This window comes from Arvicola amphibius, chromosome 9 (genome assembly GCF_903992535.2).
Source record: "Arvicola amphibius chromosome 9, mArvAmp1.2, whole genome shotgun sequence".
NCBI lineage: Eukaryota > Metazoa > Chordata > Mammalia > Rodentia > Cricetidae > Arvicola > Arvicola amphibius.
In genome coordinates, this window is record NC_052055.2 from 17255330 (window position 1) to 17278890 (window position 23561).

The 23561-nt window shown below is 40.0% G+C and overlaps 1 protein-coding gene across 1 annotated transcript in view; it reads left to right on the forward strand.

The window, feature by feature from the left end:
- LOC119823405 (MDM2 binding protein) overlaps positions 1 to 23561 on the forward strand; it is a 66455-nt gene that overhangs the window by 15854 nt on the left and 27040 nt on the right. The window contains exons 11-14 of the mRNA XM_038343394.1: positions 3645 to 3762; positions 13819 to 13992; positions 16394 to 16501; positions 23027 to 23188. Of these exons, the coding sequence (XP_038199322.1) occupies positions 3645 to 3762; positions 13819 to 13992; positions 16394 to 16501; positions 23027 to 23188 (562 nt within the window). The remainder of the gene's footprint in view (positions 1 to 3644; positions 3763 to 13818; positions 13993 to 16393; positions 16502 to 23026; positions 23189 to 23561) is intronic.

Consider the following 23561-nt stretch of genomic DNA (forward strand, 5'->3'; position numbering starts at 1 on the left):
TTTGTATAGGAACGAGTTTTAAAGCATAAAATACTGACTGTCTTTACGGCACATTTCTTACTCCTGTAGGACCAGCCTGTTAGCAGATGCTCCTAAGAGGAAATGGTGATTAATATAATTTTAGCAGTTTTCCCCACATGGTGTTATAGTCAGACCTTGGTTGGAATTCCCTTAGAAAACTGACACATACTGTAAAGTAAATGAGATTTGGGTTGTAAGATGCCTTCCTATATGATCCCTGAGGATTTTGAGATTTCAGTCCCATTTCCCTGTACATTTAATAGTGTTTGGATCGTGTGACAGAGTGTTTTTGATGACCCAGCCTTTCATGATGTCAAGCTACAGTTACACATGTGACTGTGATTTGTTTAGTGCAGATATGAAATAATCCCGAGTCTATCTAGTTATCGAAGGTCACGCTTAAGCCAGAGGGAATGAATTAATCTAGTATCTCATGTGCAGCCATGACTGCATGACTGTAAAACGTCAGCATGTGGTGCACAGGTGAGGCGTGTGTGAGGCCTTCGAGGCTTTCCTCTGTATGCAGCAGTGGGTGCTGTCCTCATTAGGGGTGCTGTCAATGTCATCAAACACCGTGACCAAAGTCAAGTTGGGGAGGGAAGGGGTTTATCTGCGTCAGGCTTTCATCCATCACTGAAAGAAGTCAGGACGGGAACACAGACAGGGCAGGAAAGGAGGCAGGAGCTGCTGCAGAGGCCATGGAGGGGTGATGCTTATGGGCTTGCTTCCCCATGGCCTCCTGCTCCAGCCTGCTTTCACGTAGAACCCAGGACTACCAGCCCAGGGATGGCACCACTCACCATGGGCTGGACCCTTCTCCACTGGTCGCTAAGAAAAGGTCTTATAGCCGGATCTCATGGAGGCATTTTCTCAATTAAGACTCCCTCCTCTCTGATGACTCCAATTTGTGTCGAGTTGACATAAAACTAGCTAGCACAGGTGTCCTGTGACTTACACAACAAAGCTCTGAATTTGAAGCTATTTATTGGGTTATGAATTTTCTTTACTTTTTTTTTTTTTTTTAAAAAAAAGTAATGAAGAGCCGGGTGGCGGTGGCGCACGCCTTTAATCCCAGCACTCGGGAGGCAGAGGCAGGCGGATCTCTGTGAGTTCGAGGCCAGCCTGGTCTACAAGAGCTAGCTCCAGGATAGGCTCTAAAAAAGCTGCAGAGAAACCCTGTCTCGAAAAACCAAAAAAAAAAAAAAAAAAGTAATGAAGAGGTACTTCTTCCTTGAAGTTGACTGCTATATATGTAACACTTTTTTAAAAATTAATTTTACTAAAACGCTTTTGTTTAGTGTATAAGAAATGGATTTTATTATGACATTTTCATATTGTGTGTGGTTATACTTTGTTGTTATTGGACTCTTGTTTGTTTTGTTGTTGTTTATCAAAAAAATCTTTGTCCTACAGTGAGTCAGATGCTTGTTCAGATATTGAAGACAGCAGGTAGACAAGACCCTTCCTCGGTGTGTTCTAGTAATCTGTGTGAACATCAGAAAAGATCTTGGTTTAGTCTCTCATCTGTCTGTCTCTCTCCCTGATTAGCAGACCTTGCAGGGAAGCCTTTCTTCGTGGAGTACACAAGGCTATTAGGAAATCTAATGTAACTCCATGGTTAGGAAATCCTGTTTTTAAGAGAGTTTACAAAGTTTGAAGTCTGATTTCAGTAGTGATCGCTCGTTGAAGAGGACCTGGTGCAAAGATCGGATCAAGATTTGAAAGTGAAGTTTGAAATGTGCTTCTAGCCTTTGTGAGTCACAAGGGAGCCCAGCTCAAGTCTCAGGAAGTCGTCTGAGGGTTAGCGTGTGGGTGAGAATAAATGATCAGATCCAGGTCTGTTAGGATCCAGTGTAAGCAACTGACATGTTTATTATAGAAAATTAAAACTTGGGAGATTCAGAGATATATGTTTTCATCTTTGTTTTAAATATTTGTAGCAAATGTTTAATCACAATTAGACTGCCTCAAAAATGGGGCCACAGCAGCAGGTCATGATGCAGTATATATGTTATATCCAGAAGCATCGGTAGGCAGCTAGCTGTGAGGGAGAACTTCCCTGGCATGTTCACCTTTCCCACCTTCCAGCTGTGGTGACTCTTCTCCTGTAGTCTGCATTTTGCACAATGATGTCTTATTTATGGAAGAATTAAGTTCTAATATTTAGAGAATTAGATTTGTCTTTTATATTTATGATTATTTTCTGTTGCTAAATAGCTGTACTTCTAATTGCTAATATTTGCATAATAGACCCAACTTTTAGAAAAACTTTTTCTATAATAGTGAAAACATTTTTCCTTAATTTTTTTATCTGTAATTAAGAATGCATAAGTAAAAATAATAAATAGCAACAGAACTAACATTGTAAGATGCTAATTCCTTGTGACGTATTCATGAAACTAATCCATTTACATCGGGCAATTAAAAACAGATTTTCATTAGGTTTAAGATATTTGACTAATGCGTTGCCTAAATTTCTCTGGAGTTTTTTTAAAATTAATGTCCTTTATTGGAATGTGCTGGTTGATGTAACTACATTTCTAAAATGGGCGATATAACTTCCAAGTTGTAATTTGTTTTATTTAGTCCTTAATCAAACTGAGAATTTAGATAAATACATTATAGTTAATTCTTTTGAGCAAATATTTAATAAACATCTGGATGCTTAGCCTTGAGAATACAAATATGAAGTTGAATTTGCTTATAAATCAGTTGGAAGCTGCTGTGTGTTTTGGGAGAGGGTCTAATTTGTTACCACTGCATCTTACCTGCTAGCATTAAATCTCTTATTTCTGGGAATGAAAGCTTCTTTTTTGCCCTTGGATGTATTGTGATTTTTAAGCCACAAAAATAATCAATACAGTTAACGTTTCTAAATTTATGGCACCACAGTTTTGGTACTAGGTTTCACAGTTAGTTCCTCATGGTTTTGTAGATGAACAAAGACATCATACCAACAACCTAAACGTTCCGAAAATAGGAATAACAAAATGTCTTAGTTACATTTCCTGTTGCTATGGTAAATACCCTTGCAAACACACCTTGAGGAAGGGTTCAGCTCACAATTTAAGGAGACAGTCTATCATGATGGGAAGCTTGAGGCACCAGGTCATGCTACATCTAGAGTAAGACACTAGAGAAGAATTGATTGCTCGTGCTCAGAGTGCTTGCCCACTGCATGCAGTCCTGGACCCAAGGGATGCCACCCACTTTTAGGGAAGGTTTTTCCACTTCTTTAACCTAATTAAGATAGTCCCTCACAGGCATGCTGCTAGCCTAATCCAAATAGCTTCCTACAGGTGTGCCCCAAGGGAGGCTTGCTTCTTCTGCATGTCTAAATCTTGTCAAGTTGTCAGTCAACCCTGCCCATCAGAGTTTTCAGAAATTATGACCTTAGTAGAAAAGAGAAGATAATATAATTTTGAGTCTGTCTTTCTATTTTGCTTATTTGCTTCACTCTTTTGTGGGAGAAGGACCTGGGGGGTCTTAGATTTTGCAGCGACGTCCTCGAAAGAGCCATACTCAGTAATTGTTAAATGTGTGAAATGTTACTTTCCCGTGGCATTTGTTAATGGTGGATTTTAGTCTGCAGTCAATCAATAGGTACTGTGCTCTTTCTTCAGGTCGGTGCTCTTTTTGTGTTGCCATGTACGGTTAGTAACGGACTGATCCCACCTCCCAACCAACTGACTTCAAGAAAGTGGAAGGAGTACATAGCTAAGAAGCCCAAAACAATCAGTGGTAAGTACTACATCTTTCAGATGTTTTATTGGTACATAATATCTTTATTGGAAGTTAGTGTTTAATACCTCGAACCATGTCCCATTAAGAAGGTCAGTATTCTAAAGGAGAACTCGGGTTAATTGGGTAGCTACTTACATTGAATATTGGATTCTTAGACACAATAGGTGAAAATAAAATGGTTCATTTATTTTATGAGCCTGTATTATAATTTTCTGAAGACACTAGAACTTAATTATTTAACAGGTTACTTAGACCACACAGCATCCTAGATGTTTTAGCAATATGACTTTTTAAAGAAAAGATTTATTATGTATATAGTGTTCTGTCTGCACTCATGCCTACATGCCAGAAGAGGGCATCAGATCTCATATTCAGTAGTAAGCTGCCATGTAGTTGCTGGGCATTGAACTCTTGACCTCTGGGAGAATAGCCAGTGCTGTATATCTGAGCCAACTCTTCAGCCCAAGTAATATGACTTTTATAATAATTCTGTACATTGGTTATGTACATGTTTCATGTTACAGATAAGGATGTCGGGACTTAGAAAACTTAGAGAGCCTTGTTGTGAGTTCTGTCTCTGCCTATCACTTGTTCTGGGGCTTCCCCCAAAGCACTTTCACCTCTAGTAATCTAGGATGTTCAATGTAGGGGGCACAGAGGTCCCTGTGCTCACAGATAAGCACTAGGAAAACCAGGAATGTTACAGGGTTGTCTCTTTATAGAAGGAGATGTATATCTGTTTCCCACCCAGAGGGCTGGGAGCAGAGGTGGTTAATAGTCTGGTGACCTCTGTGCTATCTGTATGACTGAGACCACACCAGATCTTCCCCCAGACCCTTAAGAGGTCACATATAGTCAATCTACAGAACCCATCTTTCTGGAAGTGGTCACAATACACTTTACAAGGAGTTTCTGTAATCATGCTTTAAGCTTTATTGTGTTCATGGGACTGAGTTAATTATCAGCAGGAAACTATTTTCCAAATTGTGCTATACATAAATATACCTAAAAGAAATGGCCAAGTGTCAAACCGTAGAAGTCTGAACCAACTCCAACTACTGAGTCATGCAGAACCGGACTTCCTTCTTGTCTTCACGGCTCCTTAGTCTGCTGGCCTGTTATTCTGCTGGCCGTGGTGTTTCTGGAGACCTCCATGGTTCACGTTATTAGTAGAGCCTATTGCACAGTGCTAGGGCATGAGTAAGTGTGGGTTTAACCGTCTCAACTGCTCATGGGGAATGGATACAGCTGTGCATTTACAGAGCAGGTTTACAGAGCAGCGGAGAGTCAAGTTTCCCTCATGCTGCACACTGCATTTCTCAGCACCGTGGTGTCTGTAACTAGTAATACATATAGCATTTGCAGCCCTTAAATAAACTGAGTGTGTCCTGGGCAGCTCATCACCGCTTGTCTTTGCCTTGTTAAATAACTTTGTACAACTTTAAGAAGCCCCTAAGTTGAAAGTCCTAATTCTAAGGTCGGTTGGTGCCTGAGAATTGACACGTGTTTGTTTGTTTGTTTTCCACGTGATTTTTATTATAACTAAGGAAATACCTTGTAGTTTGATTTCAGGTTTTAGAATCACTGCCTCTTGAGATTAGGGATGAACAGTGGAAGCTTCTGAATAATCATATGACATAGAGCCCAGGATACTGTTTTGCAAGTTGGTGATTACTGATTAGTCCAGGTCATTAGCACTGATTAAACTTGCTCCTTGCAGGAGTTTTTCTTTCAATCTAAGAAACAGAACAAAATCTAAGAGGATAGCTAATTAAAGTCTTTCCTAGTATGACCCTTTCTGAAGGGGACACTTGTTACTTATGATACTGACAAAGCAGAGAAGCCAAGTTTTGTGGGGGGAGGGGGAAGCAACTTTTGATTATTTCAGTAACTCCTGGATCCAGGAACTTTATCCCTGCACTTACATCACTAACAGTGGCTTCTCTCAACGGCCCACGTTAACACTTCAGGCCATCCCCAAACCATAACTGTGTTTCTTCATCATTGTTCTAGAAGGCTCTAGATTAAAGCTTATCCTGTTTCCCAAAACAACTTCCTGGTTATATTTCTTTGTGACTTTGTCAGTCGTTTTAATTAATTAATTCATCCATCCATCCATCCATCCAGTCAGTTAAACGTTCTTTGGTTCATTTACTTAGACAAGGAATGGATAGTGTCCACCAGACACAGTACAGTATTTGGGGGCTGCTGAAGGAGATACACTTTATCTTCCACTCACTGTTTTCATGCTGCTGCGAGGAAAGAAGTGTTGAGCAGTAACTCTAAGTCCTAGTATAGCTTTGTATTTAGTAAGAGTTGCCTGGGACAATCCTGAGGACACTGCGTGAAAAAAGCAGGGTGTGCATTGATTAGACATTATTCATGCTAAAAAGAACCCCTCAATGTGTGCGTTCATCATTTATACACATTTGTGTATGCATTGTTCAAGTTTTCAACAGACATCTTAATCTAGGACTGTTTACATGCTTGACCCCCATTAGACAAAGTCTTGAAGTTCATGTTGTAGAGGAGACAAGACCCCTACTTCTTAACCCCAGATTGTCCCATAGCTAAGTGTCTTACTGTTTTCAGGCCTTTCCTCCTAAGCTGTTTTCCCAGTCAGGACCAGTTCTGCCATCGCACCGACACTGCCGGCAGACTCTTGAACTACTGGTCTTTGCAGCGGTGTGGGTTCTGCTTGCTGCTTCCCGCTGTTGAATACTGTAAACTTGTCTCTGGTTGATACACACGGTACTTAGGGATATTTGTTAGATTGTAAGTGGGTTATGTATTTCCAGATAGTAATAACTGCTGTCTCAACAGTGACAAAATGAACCCGGACTCACCCATGAACCATGAGTCAACGTCCGTGTCTCAGTTGCTACCAGTTCCTCAGGTTTCTTTCCTTGTAAAGCACGTGCGTGTTTTTATTTGAACTACAGATGCAGTTGCTTCTATAGATGAAAAGTTCTCACTTAAGTCGCGGCAGATCCCTGTGGTGGGAACCAGGATTTCAAACTCAGTTTGGAATGCGCTTTAAAGTCTAGTAGCAAAAATGCTTCTAAAAGATAGTAAGCAAAGAGCTCGAAAACCATGCCATGGAGAAAACTGGGAAGGACTTCTACAAACTAAGGAGACTTGTCAACCCTGTGTGTCTGGGAAGAAGTTTCTTTGTCTACAAGTCACATGAAAGGGCAGCTGGGTAATGAAAAGTACTCAGATTTTCAGGGAGGCATGTTATAAAATTGTTTAAAAAAATCCAGTGATCACCATCTTGTCATAGAGATGAGATAAAAATTTGTTATCTGTCAGTGTTAGAGACCTACTCTGTGTTATGTACATTGCATTTATTATCTTTGATTTTTGGAATATTGGAAAGTGATTATTTTTTAAGAGAACATCTATCTTTGTTGCAATGACAGAACTTAGAAATCTAGAAATCATGAAGCTTGTCTAAAAGCCTCCACAGTCTCCTTTGCCAGAGATTCTGCTGAAAGGAACTTTTACAATGTGGCCTTTTGTATTTCTTACTTGACATTTATGGAAATCATTCATTCTTAGCTAGCAAAATAAAATAGTGTCTGATTATTTTAGAATTTGAGATGTCTGATAATTTCAATAATTATAAATTTGTGTTGCTTCATTTATGCAAAGCTGGAATTCTTTTGAAAGGGAAAAGACAATAAATACTTTGCATAAAAAAGTCTTTTTATTACTGAAAAGCCTAGTAGCCTTTTAAAGGTGGTAGACTAATAGAGACCGGTGACACGCCTTCAAGTGGGGACACATGTGCCTTCCTCACACTTATGTCACATGATAAACATGCTTCAAGGTAGTGGACTCAAAGGGATAAGGTCAAAATGACAGCACATAACTGACTTATAATAAATCTTTTCCATCATGAGAAACAGTAAATTTTAAATAAATTGTAGTGGAAGAGACAAGATATTCTCTCAGTCAGGAGCCTTCTTCGGGATGGGTCATGATATATGCTGCATAATGAAGTGAGTGGTAAATTTGAAGGTTGAATTAGTATCTGGTGTGCTCTTGAGTCAGTGGAATTAAGTTAGAAACCAGCAACAACAATCTGAGGACTCCCTGAAGCATTTGGAAGTAAACGTGTTCCTAAGGACCTTAAGGGTTAAGGAAATTAGAAAATAGTTTTTTTTTTTAAACCTGTGTTTGTAATTATGTATCTATGTCTACGTCAGTATATGTACGTGGCAAGCTGCAGGCTTGGTAAGAGACCATGTCTCAATATAATATATAAAGTGGAGATCAATCAAGAAAGACCTGATGTCAACCTTTTGCCTTCACACACCTGTACACACATGCACACACACACCCCCAACACACACTCAATAAATAAATAAGTAAAAATCTTATACGACCTGAGTTCATAGACATTTACTTTAAGTAAAAATTATCTTAAAATGGATAACATCCAAATTTAAGAATTTAAACTGTAATATTTATACACACTTTGCCTAAAAACGGATTGCCTAAAATAGAAAAATAAATCTCTCAGTTAGAATGTACCAAAATTCAAAGTCTGTATGTTTTGAAAAACATTTAAGAATTTTAAAAAATAAGCGTGCACGAAGAGAAAGTAACTCCAACCATGTCTGAGCCAGGACAGATCCTTGCTACTCAGAAAGACGGCCCAGTGAGCAAGCGGCTAAGTCTCAGATAATGTACCAGTGCGGAAGATGTGTGGATGGCTGCGAAAGCCCATGAAAGGCTGCTCGGCATCCTTACTCTTCTGAGACGTGCAAATGACAACAGAATGGGATGTTAGAGGACACTCATTAGGATGCCTGTTACTGAAACCCGCGAGTATCCCGTGTTAAGGATGAAGCAAATCTCACATATTTTTGCTGGGGAGGGAGATGCTAAATAGAACATTTTGAGATTAAACTTATACTTAATCATACAATCCAATCATTCCGTTCCTAGCTATCTACCAAGGAGAAATGGGTATATATTTTCACGTAAGATTTGTGAGGAAATGATATATATATAAAAAGAGACGTAGACAAAGACTACTCTCAGCCTTAGAGAAGCATCTGTTTTCAGTGATCAGGGCTTAATGCAGAACACCTGGCTGCCTAAAAGAACCAGTAATGGGTAAGGACTTAGCCCTAATTGATCCACTTACTGCCCTTGCCGTGGTAGGGAAAATCATGGAAAAAAAGAGAATTTAGAGCTGGAAGATAGAAAGGCAGAGGAAGCCTGTAGACCCAGCGCAACTTGTGTGGCCACAAACTCACAGCAGTTTGTGAGTGTGCTTGGCTTGCACAAGACAAGCCCTAAACATTCAGTCGTGTGTGGGGAGGCAGGATGATTGCACCCTACCCTCGCTGACGAACTTTGGCTGCTGATGGACTCTGGGAGATGGGGAGCCACTGCCTGCAGCTGTGTAAACTCATCAGGTTCCAGTGAATTGTTCTAATTTCTAGGTCTTACAGGTGACTCTGGCCAAACCCAGAGAGACAAAAAAACAAAACAAAAAAATCCATCAAATATGGAGAAGAGATTAGTAGGGAAGAGGTGGTGGATGGGAGAGGAGGAGATCCAGATTACCAGCACCTGCTATCACCACGCTTAGAAGGCTTTTGTTGTTTGCTTATTTGTAAGGCTCACTGAGTCCCCTTAGAAGTAAACGTAGGGCTTTGTTCTTCTCTGTAGTTCAGTGATTCTTAGCACCAGCTACACCCCAGAACAATCCAGTGGACAGGTGTGCTAGTGGAAGCACCTGGGCTGATTCACATACACCTCCCCCATGTGGCATACGTCTCCCGTATGTTACATGTTTCTCCATGTTGCATACATCTCCCCATGTTACATACATCACCCCCATTTTGCACACATCTCCCCATGTTGCACATATCTCCCCATGTTAAATACGTCTTCCCCATGTTGCATACATCTCCCCATATTACATACGTCTTCCCCATGTTGCACACATCTCCCCATGTTACATACGTCTTCCCCATGTTGCACACATCTCCCCATGTTACATACGTCTCACCCATGTTGCATACATCTCCCCATGTTACATACGTCTCACCCATGTTGCATACATCTCCCCATGTTACATACGTCTTCCCCATGTTGCACACATCTCCCTATGTTACATATGTCTCCACCATGTTGCACACATCTCCCCATGTTACATACGTCTCTCCCATGTTGCATACGTCTCCCCATGTTACATATGTCTTCCCCATGTTGCACACTTCAGCCCTAGCTGGAGAGTCAGTTACTGAAGAGAATCACTCAAGTGTTCAGACAGAGAGAGAATGGAGAAGTTGAGTTTCAGGACTTCAGCCTTTACCTGGAGAAAGATAACAACTCCAGAGTAGTAAATAGGTCTCAAACTTAAGTCTCACAGGGATTGAGGATAAACACTTTGTAAGCTCTGCAATATCCTTTTGCTGTTTTGCTGTAGCTAACATGTTTCCTGTGCCTAATCAACAATAAGGAAGTCATTGTTCGTAATTGGAGGCCCTGGGATACCTCTGAATACATTTTCTATTTATTGTTCCTTTCAAATCGTATGTTGTAGTGGAAAGAAAAAGTATTTAGGTTATGAACCTGATGTTACTTATTTGAAATGGCTGATAGAATTTGTAAATCATTGTTTTGTAATCTCCACAGTAGGAGGCTGCATACAGTTGTAAATACAGCTATCAGGTAAGATTCTTTCTATAACTGAGCCACTGGTATTTTCTTGAACAGTCTTATTAACAGCTAAAGTGTTTGCTAACTTGTTCAAAGCTTAGTGTGGGGTGGGGTACAGTGAGGGATCAGTCTTGGCTGTATGGGATTGGAAGGTGCTTTAAGAATGTAAAGTTAGTAGTTTTCTTTTTTTCCTTTTGTGTGTGTGTGTGTATAAGTGATCTCAGGCATGTATTTGTGGCCCTCTACTTGGTCCTATGAACTATTTCAAATTTGATTTTATAACAAAGCAATGATATCATTGTTATAAAGAGTATAACGTCCTAAGATGCATACAATGAAGTCTAGATTGTATGTTGATATTTACTTAGCATGATGATTATTTTATTTTATTTTATTTTTTGACACAGTTTCTCTGTGTGGCCCTGGTCATCCTGGAATACACTTTGTAGATCAGGCTGGTCTTGAACTTGGCATGATTATTAAAGGAACTGTTTTTATTATTTTTCCTTTCTTAAAGATAATATATAAGGTAACTATATATTATCTTTAGTTATATTATATGTTACTAACATGTTATACTAACATACATATGTTAGTATGTCAGGATATGTTAGTTTGTCAGTATGTCCTACCCAGTTGTCTGAGATGTTTTTATTTTTGCTTATATTCATAAGAAATATTGTTTTTCCTTTACATTGGATTAATTTTATTTTTGAGTTGTTGAACTTTGAACAAAATGTGAGTGTTTGGAGGTTTTAAGACCCACCAAGAAACTTGTTCATATAAGATGGTGGCTTCATTTCATTGCAGTAGAAATCTGAGAATGGAGCTCAGTGGTAGAGCGATTTCCTAGCACTACTAGGCCTGGGTTTGAACTCTAGCACCGGGAAAATGGTAATTTTTTTTGCTAATGAATTTCTAATCATAGAATATACCTTCACTATGGTTTATATTAATTTTTAAAATTTGATACAATTGACAGTTGGTAGTTTCTTCTTTTTCCATTTTATCTGTATCACATATCGAAAATACTTTTATGTCTTGGTGAAGGAGTGTGCAAACCAAACATTGTTTCATTGATTGTGCAAATACAGCCTTCAGAAATAGAGATTTTTTTTTATAGCACATTCCCCTCTCTTCTTTAGGAAGAGTGATCAGAACTAAATAACTGCTAATTGTAAGTCTGGTGCTTCCTGTGGAGTTTACGTGAGAGTTATTAAATAAGTCTCCAATTAGCACCTGCCAACAGTCTGAGACAGCATGTTTTTAGTGACTGTAGTTGTTGTGCTTGGAGTTGTTAAAGTCAATATTTTTCTTTGGAGGAAAGTTAAGTTGCTGTCATTGCAGAATTCAGTGTTTACCGGGCTAGCAAAGTTCCATACAAACACAGAATGTAGGCGAGAGACACATGCAGCTTGAACCGTTAGTTCTAGCATGAACCATGAATTTTAATGTCACTCTGTCTTTTGGTACAATCTTGTGTTTCTTTTCTAATTACCTTAATGTAAGTTCATTTCTAGAAGAACTGTTTATGGATAGAAATGGTGTCTTTGTTGTAATCTAATTGCAAAAATTATTTGATACATATCTTGTTTAGGAGTAAGCACTTACAGATCATATGTGTGGGATTTGATTTTTTTGATAAAATTATTGTAGTGATTTTATGTCAGTGTATTTTTTGCATATGTGGATGTACATCAGTATAATATATATACTATGTTCAAGACCCTCTCTTGAGGTGTGTGGTTTTCTGCTGTAAACAGTCAGCTAGGGACTGGAGAAAAGAGCCCTGACTGCTCTTCCACAGGACCTGGGTTCTATTCCCAACACCAACATAAACATCTGTAACTCTAGGGCCAGGGGATCCCACGTCTCTGACCTCCATAGGCACGAGGCACTCACGCAGTGTACAAACGTGCATTCATGCCAAACGCCCGTATACATTTAAACAAAGAAAAGTTCAGTTATGGTATCTCACTTCCAAAATTCTGGAAATTGTGCAGGGGAAGAAATATACATGGTTACCCCGGGATGACTCACAGCTTGCTACCTCATTTCCTATACATCCTTCTGCTTCCTCTGTGTTTGATGGTGACTTCCGAGACTCCGCCCCTCTTCCCAGCATGGTCTTAGTCTGGCTTTCTCACCCAATCTCTTCCTGCCCAGCTATAGATTAGTCAGCTCTTTGTTAACCCATAAGGGTAATACATGTTTACAATGTACAAAGATTGTTCCCCAGCATCTAAGCACTCTTTGAGAGTCAGTGATCTTCTCCACTTCTGCTGCCTTGTATTGCCCAGGCACGGATTCTCCTTTTAGAGAATGAACTTTCTGTCTTGAACACTGTAAGGCATTGCTGGGTTACCGCTGATGTCTTGTTTAATGCAGCTGCTGTGTAAATAAGAAAGAAGTTTTTGCACATTTAAATGAACATGTGTTTTCCCTCCAATATTTTCTCTCTGTAGTTGAATTCAGAGAAGCAGAGCCAGGGGAAGGTCGTTTTTCTGTTCTCTTCTCCTTTCACCAGATGAGTTGTGTGTGCTTGTAAGTGGCAGTTTATTCCGCTTCGACAAAATGGAGGGTATGTTGAGACAGGCAGACCCTGGAGCTAGCTGACCAGCCAGCTTAGCTGATTGGTGAGCTCCAGGTTCAGTGAGAGAGACTGCCTCAAAATCATGTGGGGAGTGACTTTGCTGCCACACATATGCTACACATGTGTACATATATACACCCATTGTACATAGATGTACACACCACATGAATACACATACCCCACATACATGCATACACACACACACACACACACACACACACACACACACACATATATTGTTGGGTTTTGAGGAAGGTTGTTTCCTAATTTTCTGAGGAATCGCCACACTGACATCCAAAGGGGTTGTACCAGCTTGCATTCCCACCAGCAATGCAGAAGTGTTCCCTTTTCCCCACCACCTCTCCAGCATAAGTTGTCATCAGTGTTTTTGATTTTGGCCATTCTTACAGGTGTAAGATGGAATCTCAGAGTTGTTTTGATTTGCATTTCTCTGATGGCTAAGGATGTTGAGCATTTCCTTAAGTGTCTTTCAGCCACTTTTACAGATTCCTCTGTTGAAGGTTCTCTGTTTAGGTCTGTACCCCATTTTTTATTGGATTATTAGAACAAAAAGTTCATACGTTTTATTGCTTTTTTGACTTTCTGCTTCAACAGGTTTCAACTAAATGGTCAACCAAATAGTCCCAAATGTATCCAGTGACAGCTATTTGTATCATAAAATACCTTGGGAATGTCCAGGCATTGTCTCCCAGGGATCAGACAGTTGTCAGGTGATGAACAGCGTTCCCCGTCTTACCCAGGTCATTCTTCTTCAGCTCCAGCTGTTGCTGTGAAAGGAGAGCAGTCCAGCTACTGTCTCCTGGTGCAAGGCAGCGGCAAGAGACGGTGCACAGCCACATTGCTCCACTCGGCCAGCCAGATCAATGGCTCCTTTGCGCTCAGTTTCATCCATGGGAAGATGAAAACAAAGACGGAAGAAGCCTCGTTGAGTACGTATTAACTTAGCTAGAAGAGACCCACTCCCACGCTTATTTGTATTGCAGTTAATTTACATGGTTTCAGGTGGAAGGAATAATAATGAAACTCCATGTTTGCCATTAGTTGACCTATTTTTTAGCGCAACATTTATATATATATATATATATATATATATATATATATATATATATATATATATATAAAATATTTTGGTTCTATGCTGTCCCCTCCTCCAACTTCTCTCAGGTATTCTGTACCTCCCTACCCACTCCAAGTTCATGTTCTTTCCCTCCCAGGCTCTAAAAAAACAAAACAAAGGAAAATAGCCCCCCTCCCAAAATAGAAAATCAAAACTAACAAAAATCAGTAAGGCAAAAAAAAAAAAAAAGCCAAGCAAAAACAAAAAACACACAAAGAAACATGGAGTCCATTTTGTTTCGGCAATCTACTCCTGACATGGGCCCGCCCTGCAGTATGGTTGATATACCCAGTTGACGCTCCACCAGAGAAAAACTGTTTTTCCTCTTCCAGGCAGGTGTCGATTGCCAATAACTTCTTTGTTTAGGGGTGGCACTTTGTGTCCACTTCCCTGTCTCCATGCTGGAATTCTAATATGACCTTTTTATATAATTTATAATTTATATAAATGAAGAGAATTAGTTCCTTTATAATATACAAAGTAAAGATTAGCTCTTAGCTTTCAATTTCAAATACCAAATTTGCTTTCAACACTAAAAACAATTTTTAAAATTCCCACTTATTTTCTCTCAAGCCTCTTTTACTTCATCTATTTTGTTTTCCTTTTTTCTCTCAAGTTCTATATTTTGGTTAAATTTGATTCTATATTAAGTTCTACATTAGGTTATATATGTGTGTGTATATGTGTGTAGATGTGTGTGTGTGTGTGTGTGTGTGTGTGTGTGTGTGTATTTGTGTATGTATTAGCTATGCCAGTAGGTGTATTACTCACAGAGAGCAGAGGGACAGGGACAGCCCAGGATCCATCACAAGCCAGCCTCCCAAGACTTAACTATATGGTGCACATGGAGTCTTGACTCCTTGTGTCCTACTTATAGCAAGTTGAGGACACTTGAGGGCATCCTTCTCTGGGTTGCATGCTTCAGATGTCACATGACTCCCTAAACATGAGTAGCCTTCCCTTGAAGGTGAGAGAGGAGCAAACCCCAAGCTTCCCTTTGTGTCTTCTGACAGTGTATTTCCTGTACATTTTTTCTTTTCTTTTTTTTTTTTTTTTTGTTGTTGTTGTTTTGTTTTGGTTTGGTTTTTCTGAGAGAGGGTTCTCTGTGTAGCTTTGGAGCCTGCCCTGAATCTTGCTCTGTAGACCAGGCTGGCCTCAAACTCAGAGATCCACCTGCCTCTTCTGGGATTAAAGGTATGCATTTCTGCCTTTAGTTCTGATTATCTGAGACCTACATGCAAGAAGAAAAGAGGATGAGCCTGGGTTAGCCAAGTCAGTCCTGGGACTGTTGCATAGTTTTAGACTAGATTCATTATGCGAAGAAGTAAACAGGAGGTCAGGTGGGCCTGTGTTTTGGTATGTGGGTTATGGGAACCTATACTTAGAAATGAGAAACATTCTGTCTTTGTTTTCTAAGTAGGTAGAAGACAATATCATGTAGTGAAGTCTACTCTGGTGTCCATATTCCCTGCAAGGAATTAAGAATCAGAGCAAATGCAGAGATCCACAGCAAAGCACTGGGCCAAGCTCCTGGAGTCCAGTCTAAGAGCAGGAGGAGGGATTATATGAGTGGGGTGTGTGTGTGTGTGTGTGTGTGTGTGTGTGTGTGTGTGTGTGAGAAGATTATGATGGGGACACCCACAGAGACAGCTGACCTGAGCTAGTGGAAGCTCATAGACTCTGGACTGACAGCTGGGAAACCTGCATGGGACCAAACTAGCCCCTCTGAATTTGGGTGATAGTTGTGAGACTTGGTCTTTTTGTGAGCCCTCTGGCAGTGGGAACAGGATTTATCTGAGGTCCAGGAGCTGACTTTTTGGAGCCCATAGGGAAACTGGTGGGATACCATGCTCACGACCTTGGTGCAGGAGGGTGGGGCTTGGTCCTGCCTCAACTTGATATGCCAGACTTTGTTGACTCCCCATGGGAAGCCTTACTCTGAGGAGTGAATGGAGTGGGGAGGGAGGAGGAACTGTGGTTGGTATGTAAAATTAATTTAAAAAAAACAAAGGAATCAGATCAAAGATTAAAATACAGAACAATTTAGTATGCTCGTTTCCCCGTGTTTAATTGTTACTTTGAAGTACGTAAGATCAAGAGAGATGAGTGGTTGGCGGTTATGTCTCCAGTCATGTCCTAACACATTTCCTGGCAACTGAGTTTTAATTGTTCCTGTAGAATATCATTAATGTTGACTTTTTCTTTCTTCTCAGGTTTTCCTTTTGATTTCTCATCACTCCCGAGTTTTTCTGAGGAGCAGGTTTTGCAAAGAGAGAAACAGTTAGCCAGCGTTCAGCTTCTGGCTTTGAAAGAATGCCTGAGTAAGTACTACCAGTTCGGGCATTTGATTTTACTATAACAACGTTGGTGTGTTTCATATGAGCCTCCTGTGTTTACATCTTGTTCCCATCCGTGTTGTCTTTTAGGATGGTGCGTAGAGCTGCGTGTGCATAGGGAGCTGGGTAGATGAAGTCTGCAATGTTACTTTTGATGGATTCGGACCATCCCGATTGTCAGCATATCATTGGAAATACTTTAAAAACATATTTTGCCAGGGAAATTTTGTGTTTCAAATTTGTATACTCTGAACCATATCTAGAAAAGACATAGAAGTTTGTTACTCTACTTACTGCATACAATGTAGTTTTGTTACAAGGAAGGTAGAGACTGAAAACGGAAGAAAGTGCAAGTCTAGAGAAATTAGTATGGTAACTAGTGCATTGATTCTTCAGTTTAACCGTCACTAATAACTGATGGTAACCGAGCCATCACTAATAACTGATGGTAACCGAGCGTCGTTCACATACTGAAGTTAGCATCATGGCTTTCCTTAGCTGGGAGGCTTACCACTTTCATAAAAGGGATCAGATGTTTTTCTTCCATCATTAATATTAAATTGGTTATCAGTCTGAATTTTTATAAATATTAAACATGCATTGTTGCCTACTATCAATATGTTTTAAATCAATGATATATAATTGCTAAGAAACTCCTTAAATTTATGATACTACCTTAGTTACATGAAGAAGGAAATATTTTGAAATATTTATTAAAAAGAAAAACTATACTCTTTTATTCAAAAGCCTTTCAAACTATATTGAATTCAGTGGTCTGTTTACTCAGTAGGAAATAATTTTAGAATTAATTTAGAATATTTAGAAAAACATTCATTAGTCAATTACTCATGTAAGCCCTGCAAAGTTTTTTCATGTGTATAAAACCAAGGTAATTGTGTGTTAATTTGTGGTGTTTGTTCGAGGAAAGTTTTGTTAGAAAGGAAAGTAAGTTTCAATGGAATTGCGATGTTTCACTGGGTAGCCGTGCTACCAACAGGCCTAGGGACCTGTCTCCACAACTCACATAGTAGAAGGAGAGAAATGACTCCAACCTTCTCATTAGCACTGTGGCTTGTGCAAGGCTTGTATACACACACACACACACACACACACACACACACACACACAAACATACACGCACCAATAAGGATGAGCAAGAAAAAAAGTTTTAAATGGTAGTATGTGTGTGGCTGTGGACACAATGACTCAGTTGGTAAAGTGCCCACCATACAAGCATTGGAGACCTGATTTCAGATCCTCCGCATACGGGCAGAAGTTGAGGGTGGTGGTGTGCACCTGGAGCATTTGAGGGGCGTTGACTCTGGCATTCATTGGCCAGCCAGCCCAGCCAATAGATGAGCTGCAGATTCAGAAGAGACCCTACCTCAAGAACCAAGTCAGAGAATAGGCTGGTGAAATGTCTTAGTGTATCAAGGCACTTGCTGCATGACTTGCTGCATGATGACTTTAGTTCTATCCTGGGACCTCATATTAGAAGGAATGAACTCACATCTCCAAATTGTCCTCTGGCCTGTACTTGTACTCTATCCGCCAAGACACAAAATAATTAAATGTTACAAGAATGTGGTGAACGATACCTTGACCTTCATATATATATATATATATACATGTGTACTTAACACTCATGTGCATACATCACATAAACATGTATATACAAGTGTACAGTTGGCAGTCTGAAGCATTAAATCTTGGCTCCTAATGATCCAGTGGATCCATTTATGATGATAATCCTCGCTGAACAGATCACACCCATTCCCAGACTGAATTAAAACTTTGGTAGCTAAAATGCATCCGTACAGTTTTGTATTTCAAGAGGCAGAGGAAAGTGGGGTCAAAGAGTGTCCAGTGCATGCATGTCTGAGTATGTTCTTCAGTGATTTTCCATAGCCAGGTGTGAAGTGTTTTTACGCACAATTGTATGATGTAAAAGCAAAAGAATTTAAACAAAAAGATCTTCTAAAAGCTCTGACATTGATAAAAAGCCTCTTTGCATAAGACACTTCTTCACAAAGATGTCCTCACCAATGAAATGGGATAAACTGTCCAGTTCTTCCAAGGTTTCCCTGACCAGTTTCAAGTAATAAAGAACTGTACTAACTAATAAAGAAATATACTAATTAGATACTATTGAGATATACTATCTTTTAAAATGACATGACTATCAAATAAAGCTTGTTGGAGTTTAACTTTCCAAATAAGTTTATGTTCAGTTTATTTTAAAAAATTATCTGATCTCTTATATTAGAGTAATGAAATATAAAATGTGACTGTAACTTAATATTCTTTAGTTTTGTAATTTATATCTTTTATACTTGGAAAGACTGTTAAAAATTCCTTACCTGAGTAGTTTCTTCAAGGAAAAGTTTTTGAACACTGGCAAGTTTTTAAAGACTTGAGTGTGATGTAATAAATGTAATAAACCAGTGTTGTTTCCAGCATTGCACTCTACAGCAGTATCTTCACACCTTCTAAAAATTCATCGAACCCACTAAAGTCCTGATTCATATTCAGCTGATGGCTTTTATGTATTTCAGATTTCTCAGTAATGATTTCTCATTACAGCTATTTAATAAAGAATATAGCATTCCTTCACTGACCCATTTCAGAGTTTTAAGTTTTCTCCTGAGTGCTTATATATCTCACTTCTGTGCAAGCTTATTTGTAGAGTTGTGTTTTAAACTTCTGGTAAATATGCAGTCCACCACTGTGTTAAGCCTCATCTCCTCCCTTGTTCTCAGCTATTAAGGTCAGGGTGCTTTCTTACTCTGCTTTCCAAACTGTGGTGTAATTGGCCGTCTCCATAAGTCGAGGCCAGCTCCAGTGGAGTTTTAGTTAATAAAATGAGGGACTGATTCCTGAAGCACGTTGCTTATTGTGTATCTTCCATGGGAAAGCAAGCCATTGAGTTAGAAGGACTCCCAGCTGACTGTACAGAAAGGAAATACACCAAGGCTACTGATTTCCTTACAGAAACAGATGATCACAGCTCTGTGAGTGTGCTGTTAATATTTTCGGTCACAGGAAGCTTTTGTTTCCTACCTTGGGCTAAATCTGCAAGGACCCCAAAAATACCCATGTCAGTGAGGTAGGGTGTTCCGGGGCCAGTGTCACAAAGCTGATGTTCTAAAGGCGGAGTGGTCGCTGCCTTCCCCTAGCTGCCTGGCAGCATTCGTGTACACCAGGCTGCCCTGAGTGTAATGTCATACACCTGAATCCTGAGTCTGGGGCCTGGGATGGTGCTTTGCAGGCAGTAAGTTCTCAATGTCTGTGGAATTCCTGTCAGTTTCTGGGATAGTGGGTTTATTGTAGAAGAAAAATGTGATTGGTCTAGAAGGGTTTTTAAAAGAAATGTTTTGTATTGAAGTAATACACAGATACAGTGTGAAAATTCAGATGATACTCAGAAACTTCGAATGCAGAACAGCAATGACTCTCAGACTCCCCCACACTGCCCCCTATCTTTCTGCCTCTCAGACCAGTCTTCATCTCTGCCTGTGACCACAGGCGCCTAGCTCAACTTTGTCTCTGTGTCCGCAAGCAGCTGTCCCCATCTTTCTGCCTGTGTCTGCAGCGGCTCTCCTCAGCCCTCTAGTTAGTTCAGGCCTTTCTTCTTGTTTTTAGATACTGTGAAATTATATGTATCCAGTTTATTTTCTTAGCATCTAACTGTGGCGAATAAAGAATGTCTCTAAGTCATCTTCCCTTCTTAGTGACCCTGAACAGTGAAGGCGTGGGTTGGCTAACATTGTCACAGCAGAGACAAGTTTTCTGTCGAGCTGTGGGCCGTGTTATAAAACAGTGCTGTCTGCTTGCTCTACGCTTAGTACTCTAGCCCCACTTCTGTCCACTGCAGTGCTCTTGTGTTTTACTGGTTTGACCAGCTCCTGAAGGTGTTGTCTCCGGAAGCCTGACTCTGAATGAGAGTATGCCCCTCACCTCCAATCCATACCCCATTTTCTGAGCCGTATATATGATAGGCCATTTTAATAGAATATCGTCAATTTTTCTTAGACCTTTAGTAATCCTTCCCCACTTCTCTTCTTCCTATACCTCTTATAGAGTTAGATATTCATGTTTCAGGACAGAAAACTTCTCTGATTGGTTTTTGAGGGTCTCATGAGGGTCTTGAAGTAGATATGGAGCTGAGCTCCTTTGACTCTTGCATCTTTCCTTTCTAGCACCACTTCCAATATGCTAAGATTACAACCTGACTCATCCACACCTGGTGAGGGGTCCTTTTGTTGTTGTCGTTGTTGTTCCTCGATTGTTCTTTTATCAAACCAGCCTATACTTATTCTAGTATCTTCTTTACTTTAGGAAAATATTAATTCTGTCACATTTTCTCTTGTTTCTACAATGTTTTTTTTTTCTTTTGAATCCTTTTTCATTGCTTTTTCTTCTCTTTTTTACCCTGATTTGGCTTCCTCCCTCCCTCTCTTCCTTCCTTCCTTCCTTCCTTCCTTCCTTCCTTCTTTGCTTCCTTCCTTCCTTCTTTCCTTCCTTCCTTTTTTTCTTTTTGCTTTAAGAAACCAATAATACCTCTTCTCCCAAAGTTGCAGCCAATTTAGGAACAAGCTAATTAGGAAGAAATGTACAGATAAATTATAGGTGAAATGGTATGATATTTTAGATTATGACTCAGCTGGCTTTCTCATCCACATACTAAGTCTTGAATTTAGCTATTGGGAATCTGCCAGAACTGGGCAACTACAGACCAACCATATAGAGAAGGTTCCAGGACATCCTGCAGAGAGGCTACCCAAAGACTTCTGGCTGTGTTAGCAAAAAGAGGAAGGGTTAGTCAAAGCCTGCTTGGTCATGTCCAGCCCAGTAAGTGGGTGGAGCAAAAAGGAGCTGCAAGTCTTCCTGGGTAATAGTAGCAAAAGAAATGCAGAGCCCTTTCTCCTCAGCCCTTTCCAAGACTTGTGGTTGGTTTCCATCCATCTGTTTTCTACTGCAGCTTTTACTTCCAGCCTCTAGTATATAATACCTGGCAAAAGTCACTGGAGTGTGGAAGGGGAAGGATTTCGTATTCTTACTTAAGCCTGCCTCTACCCTGATCTTAGTACCAGCACCTGGGGCTCTTCTCTCTCTGGGTGTTCAGTTTTATGTTTTGTTCTTAGAATCCTTTGTGGCCCAGTGGCCACGTATGGCCAAGGATAGCTGTGACTGTGGCCCAATATAGACTCATAAATTTCATAGGTGACAGTCATGCGTCACAGTGTCACAAAGTTGAATACATCTCTGGGACTCGAATCCTTTCAGTGAGGCATTGTAGCCACTGGTATTTTGGTGGTAGGACTTGGGATCTGATGTCTAGAACCATAGGGCTTTTGTTGGACTTAAGTTTAACCCCATCTTTAGCATGACCTTTCTACATGCCTGAAGTTCCATAGTTTGGAACTATCAAAATAAAACCCAATTGGAAGCAGCTGTGCCTGCCTCTCTCTGAGGCCGATCTCAAGCTCTGCCTAAGCGGTCATGTCCGGTCTGGTTTGAGGCCAGAACTTCACTACATTTCCCCACACTGCCCGGTAGTGCTGTCTGCAGGCACCAAAAGTGATCCCTCCTCTCTTCTGCTGGCTCAAGTTTACCACTTATTTCTGTCTTCCACAGCTTGTTCAGAAGGGTTGCTGTGTTAGTTTTTTCTTGTTACCATTGTTTAATTTTTCACTTCTGACTTTCAAATTAGAGAAGGAAGAAACAGGAATGTCTATGCTATTATATTTAAAGAAAGTTTTATGGGTTTTAATGTTATATACTCTATTAGTCAGGGTTCTCCAGAGTAACAGAATTTATTGACTAACTTAAAGCCTCCGTCCAGCTAATACAACGTTGGCTGACTCAGTGAAAAGGCCAAGAATCCAGTAGTTGCTCAGTCCCCGAGGCTGGTGTCTTAGCTTGTCTTCGGTATATGGTGGAATCCCGAAGAAGCAGATTTCCATGCCAATGAAGGAATGGATGTTCTAGCAAGACAACAACAAACAGGCAAAGAGCAAGCGCTTCCCTCTATAGGCTTCCAGCAGAAGGTGTGGCCCAGATTAAAGGCATGTGTCTTCCCGCTTCAAGATCAGGATTAGAAGTGGATCTTTCTACTTCCAATTAAGCAAAAATCCCTCACTGGTGTGCCCTCCATTTTTGGATTTTAGCTAATTCCAGATGGAGTCAAGTTGTCAACCAAGAAGAGCCATCATATCATACATATATATGAAAGACCACTTTTAATGCTCTGCTATATCTCTGAAGACTTGTAGCTGGCCTTTCCTGTCCGTCCGCTCTGTTAACCAAGTACTCCCTTTTCCCTCATCTCACACAGTATCTCAGAATTATGCCATTACCTATAAATAAGATCAAGATGGAAATGTGGCTACACAGGAATGTAGATATTTGTTTAACTTTCAAAATATATTTGACAAAAGTTGTAGACAGAGGAGCTACCACTGCAGGTGCTCAGAAATGTTAAAGTGGTTAATTGTGTCTGTTGTGCAGAAAGAAGAAAGGCTGCCAGTCAGCCTGAAGCAGTTTCTGCTGATGAACTCAAAAGTCTGTTGGTGTTGACAAGGGAACGCTTCCTAGGTCAATTTGATGCCCTCGCCCCTAAAGCAGTTTTAACACAAACAGACAAAATGAAATCTGCTGGTATGGTAAATGGTAAGTTTTTTTTATTCCTTTAAATTTTGGTGGTGGTAGTGGTGGTGGTGGTGGTGGGGTGTGTGTGTGTGTGTGTGTGTGTGTGTGTGTGTGTGTGTAGCATTTTTATTAAATTTTATAAGCTATATTGGCCAAGTCAAATATGTGTCACACATTTAAAGAATGATATGTATTTTTTAACACGTGTATATCTGAACTTGACTGACTTAAGTATGACAGACTTTTTTGCTAACACCTTTTATCAAGCATGTTTAGTTTAACTGTTCTTTAGCACAGGAGGGAGCACTCTGTGGTCTTATTCATCTTGCTAAGCTGCTAGAATGGCTAGATCTCAAAAAGTGAAGAAAGTGACATGTATGCAGTGAGTTGGATA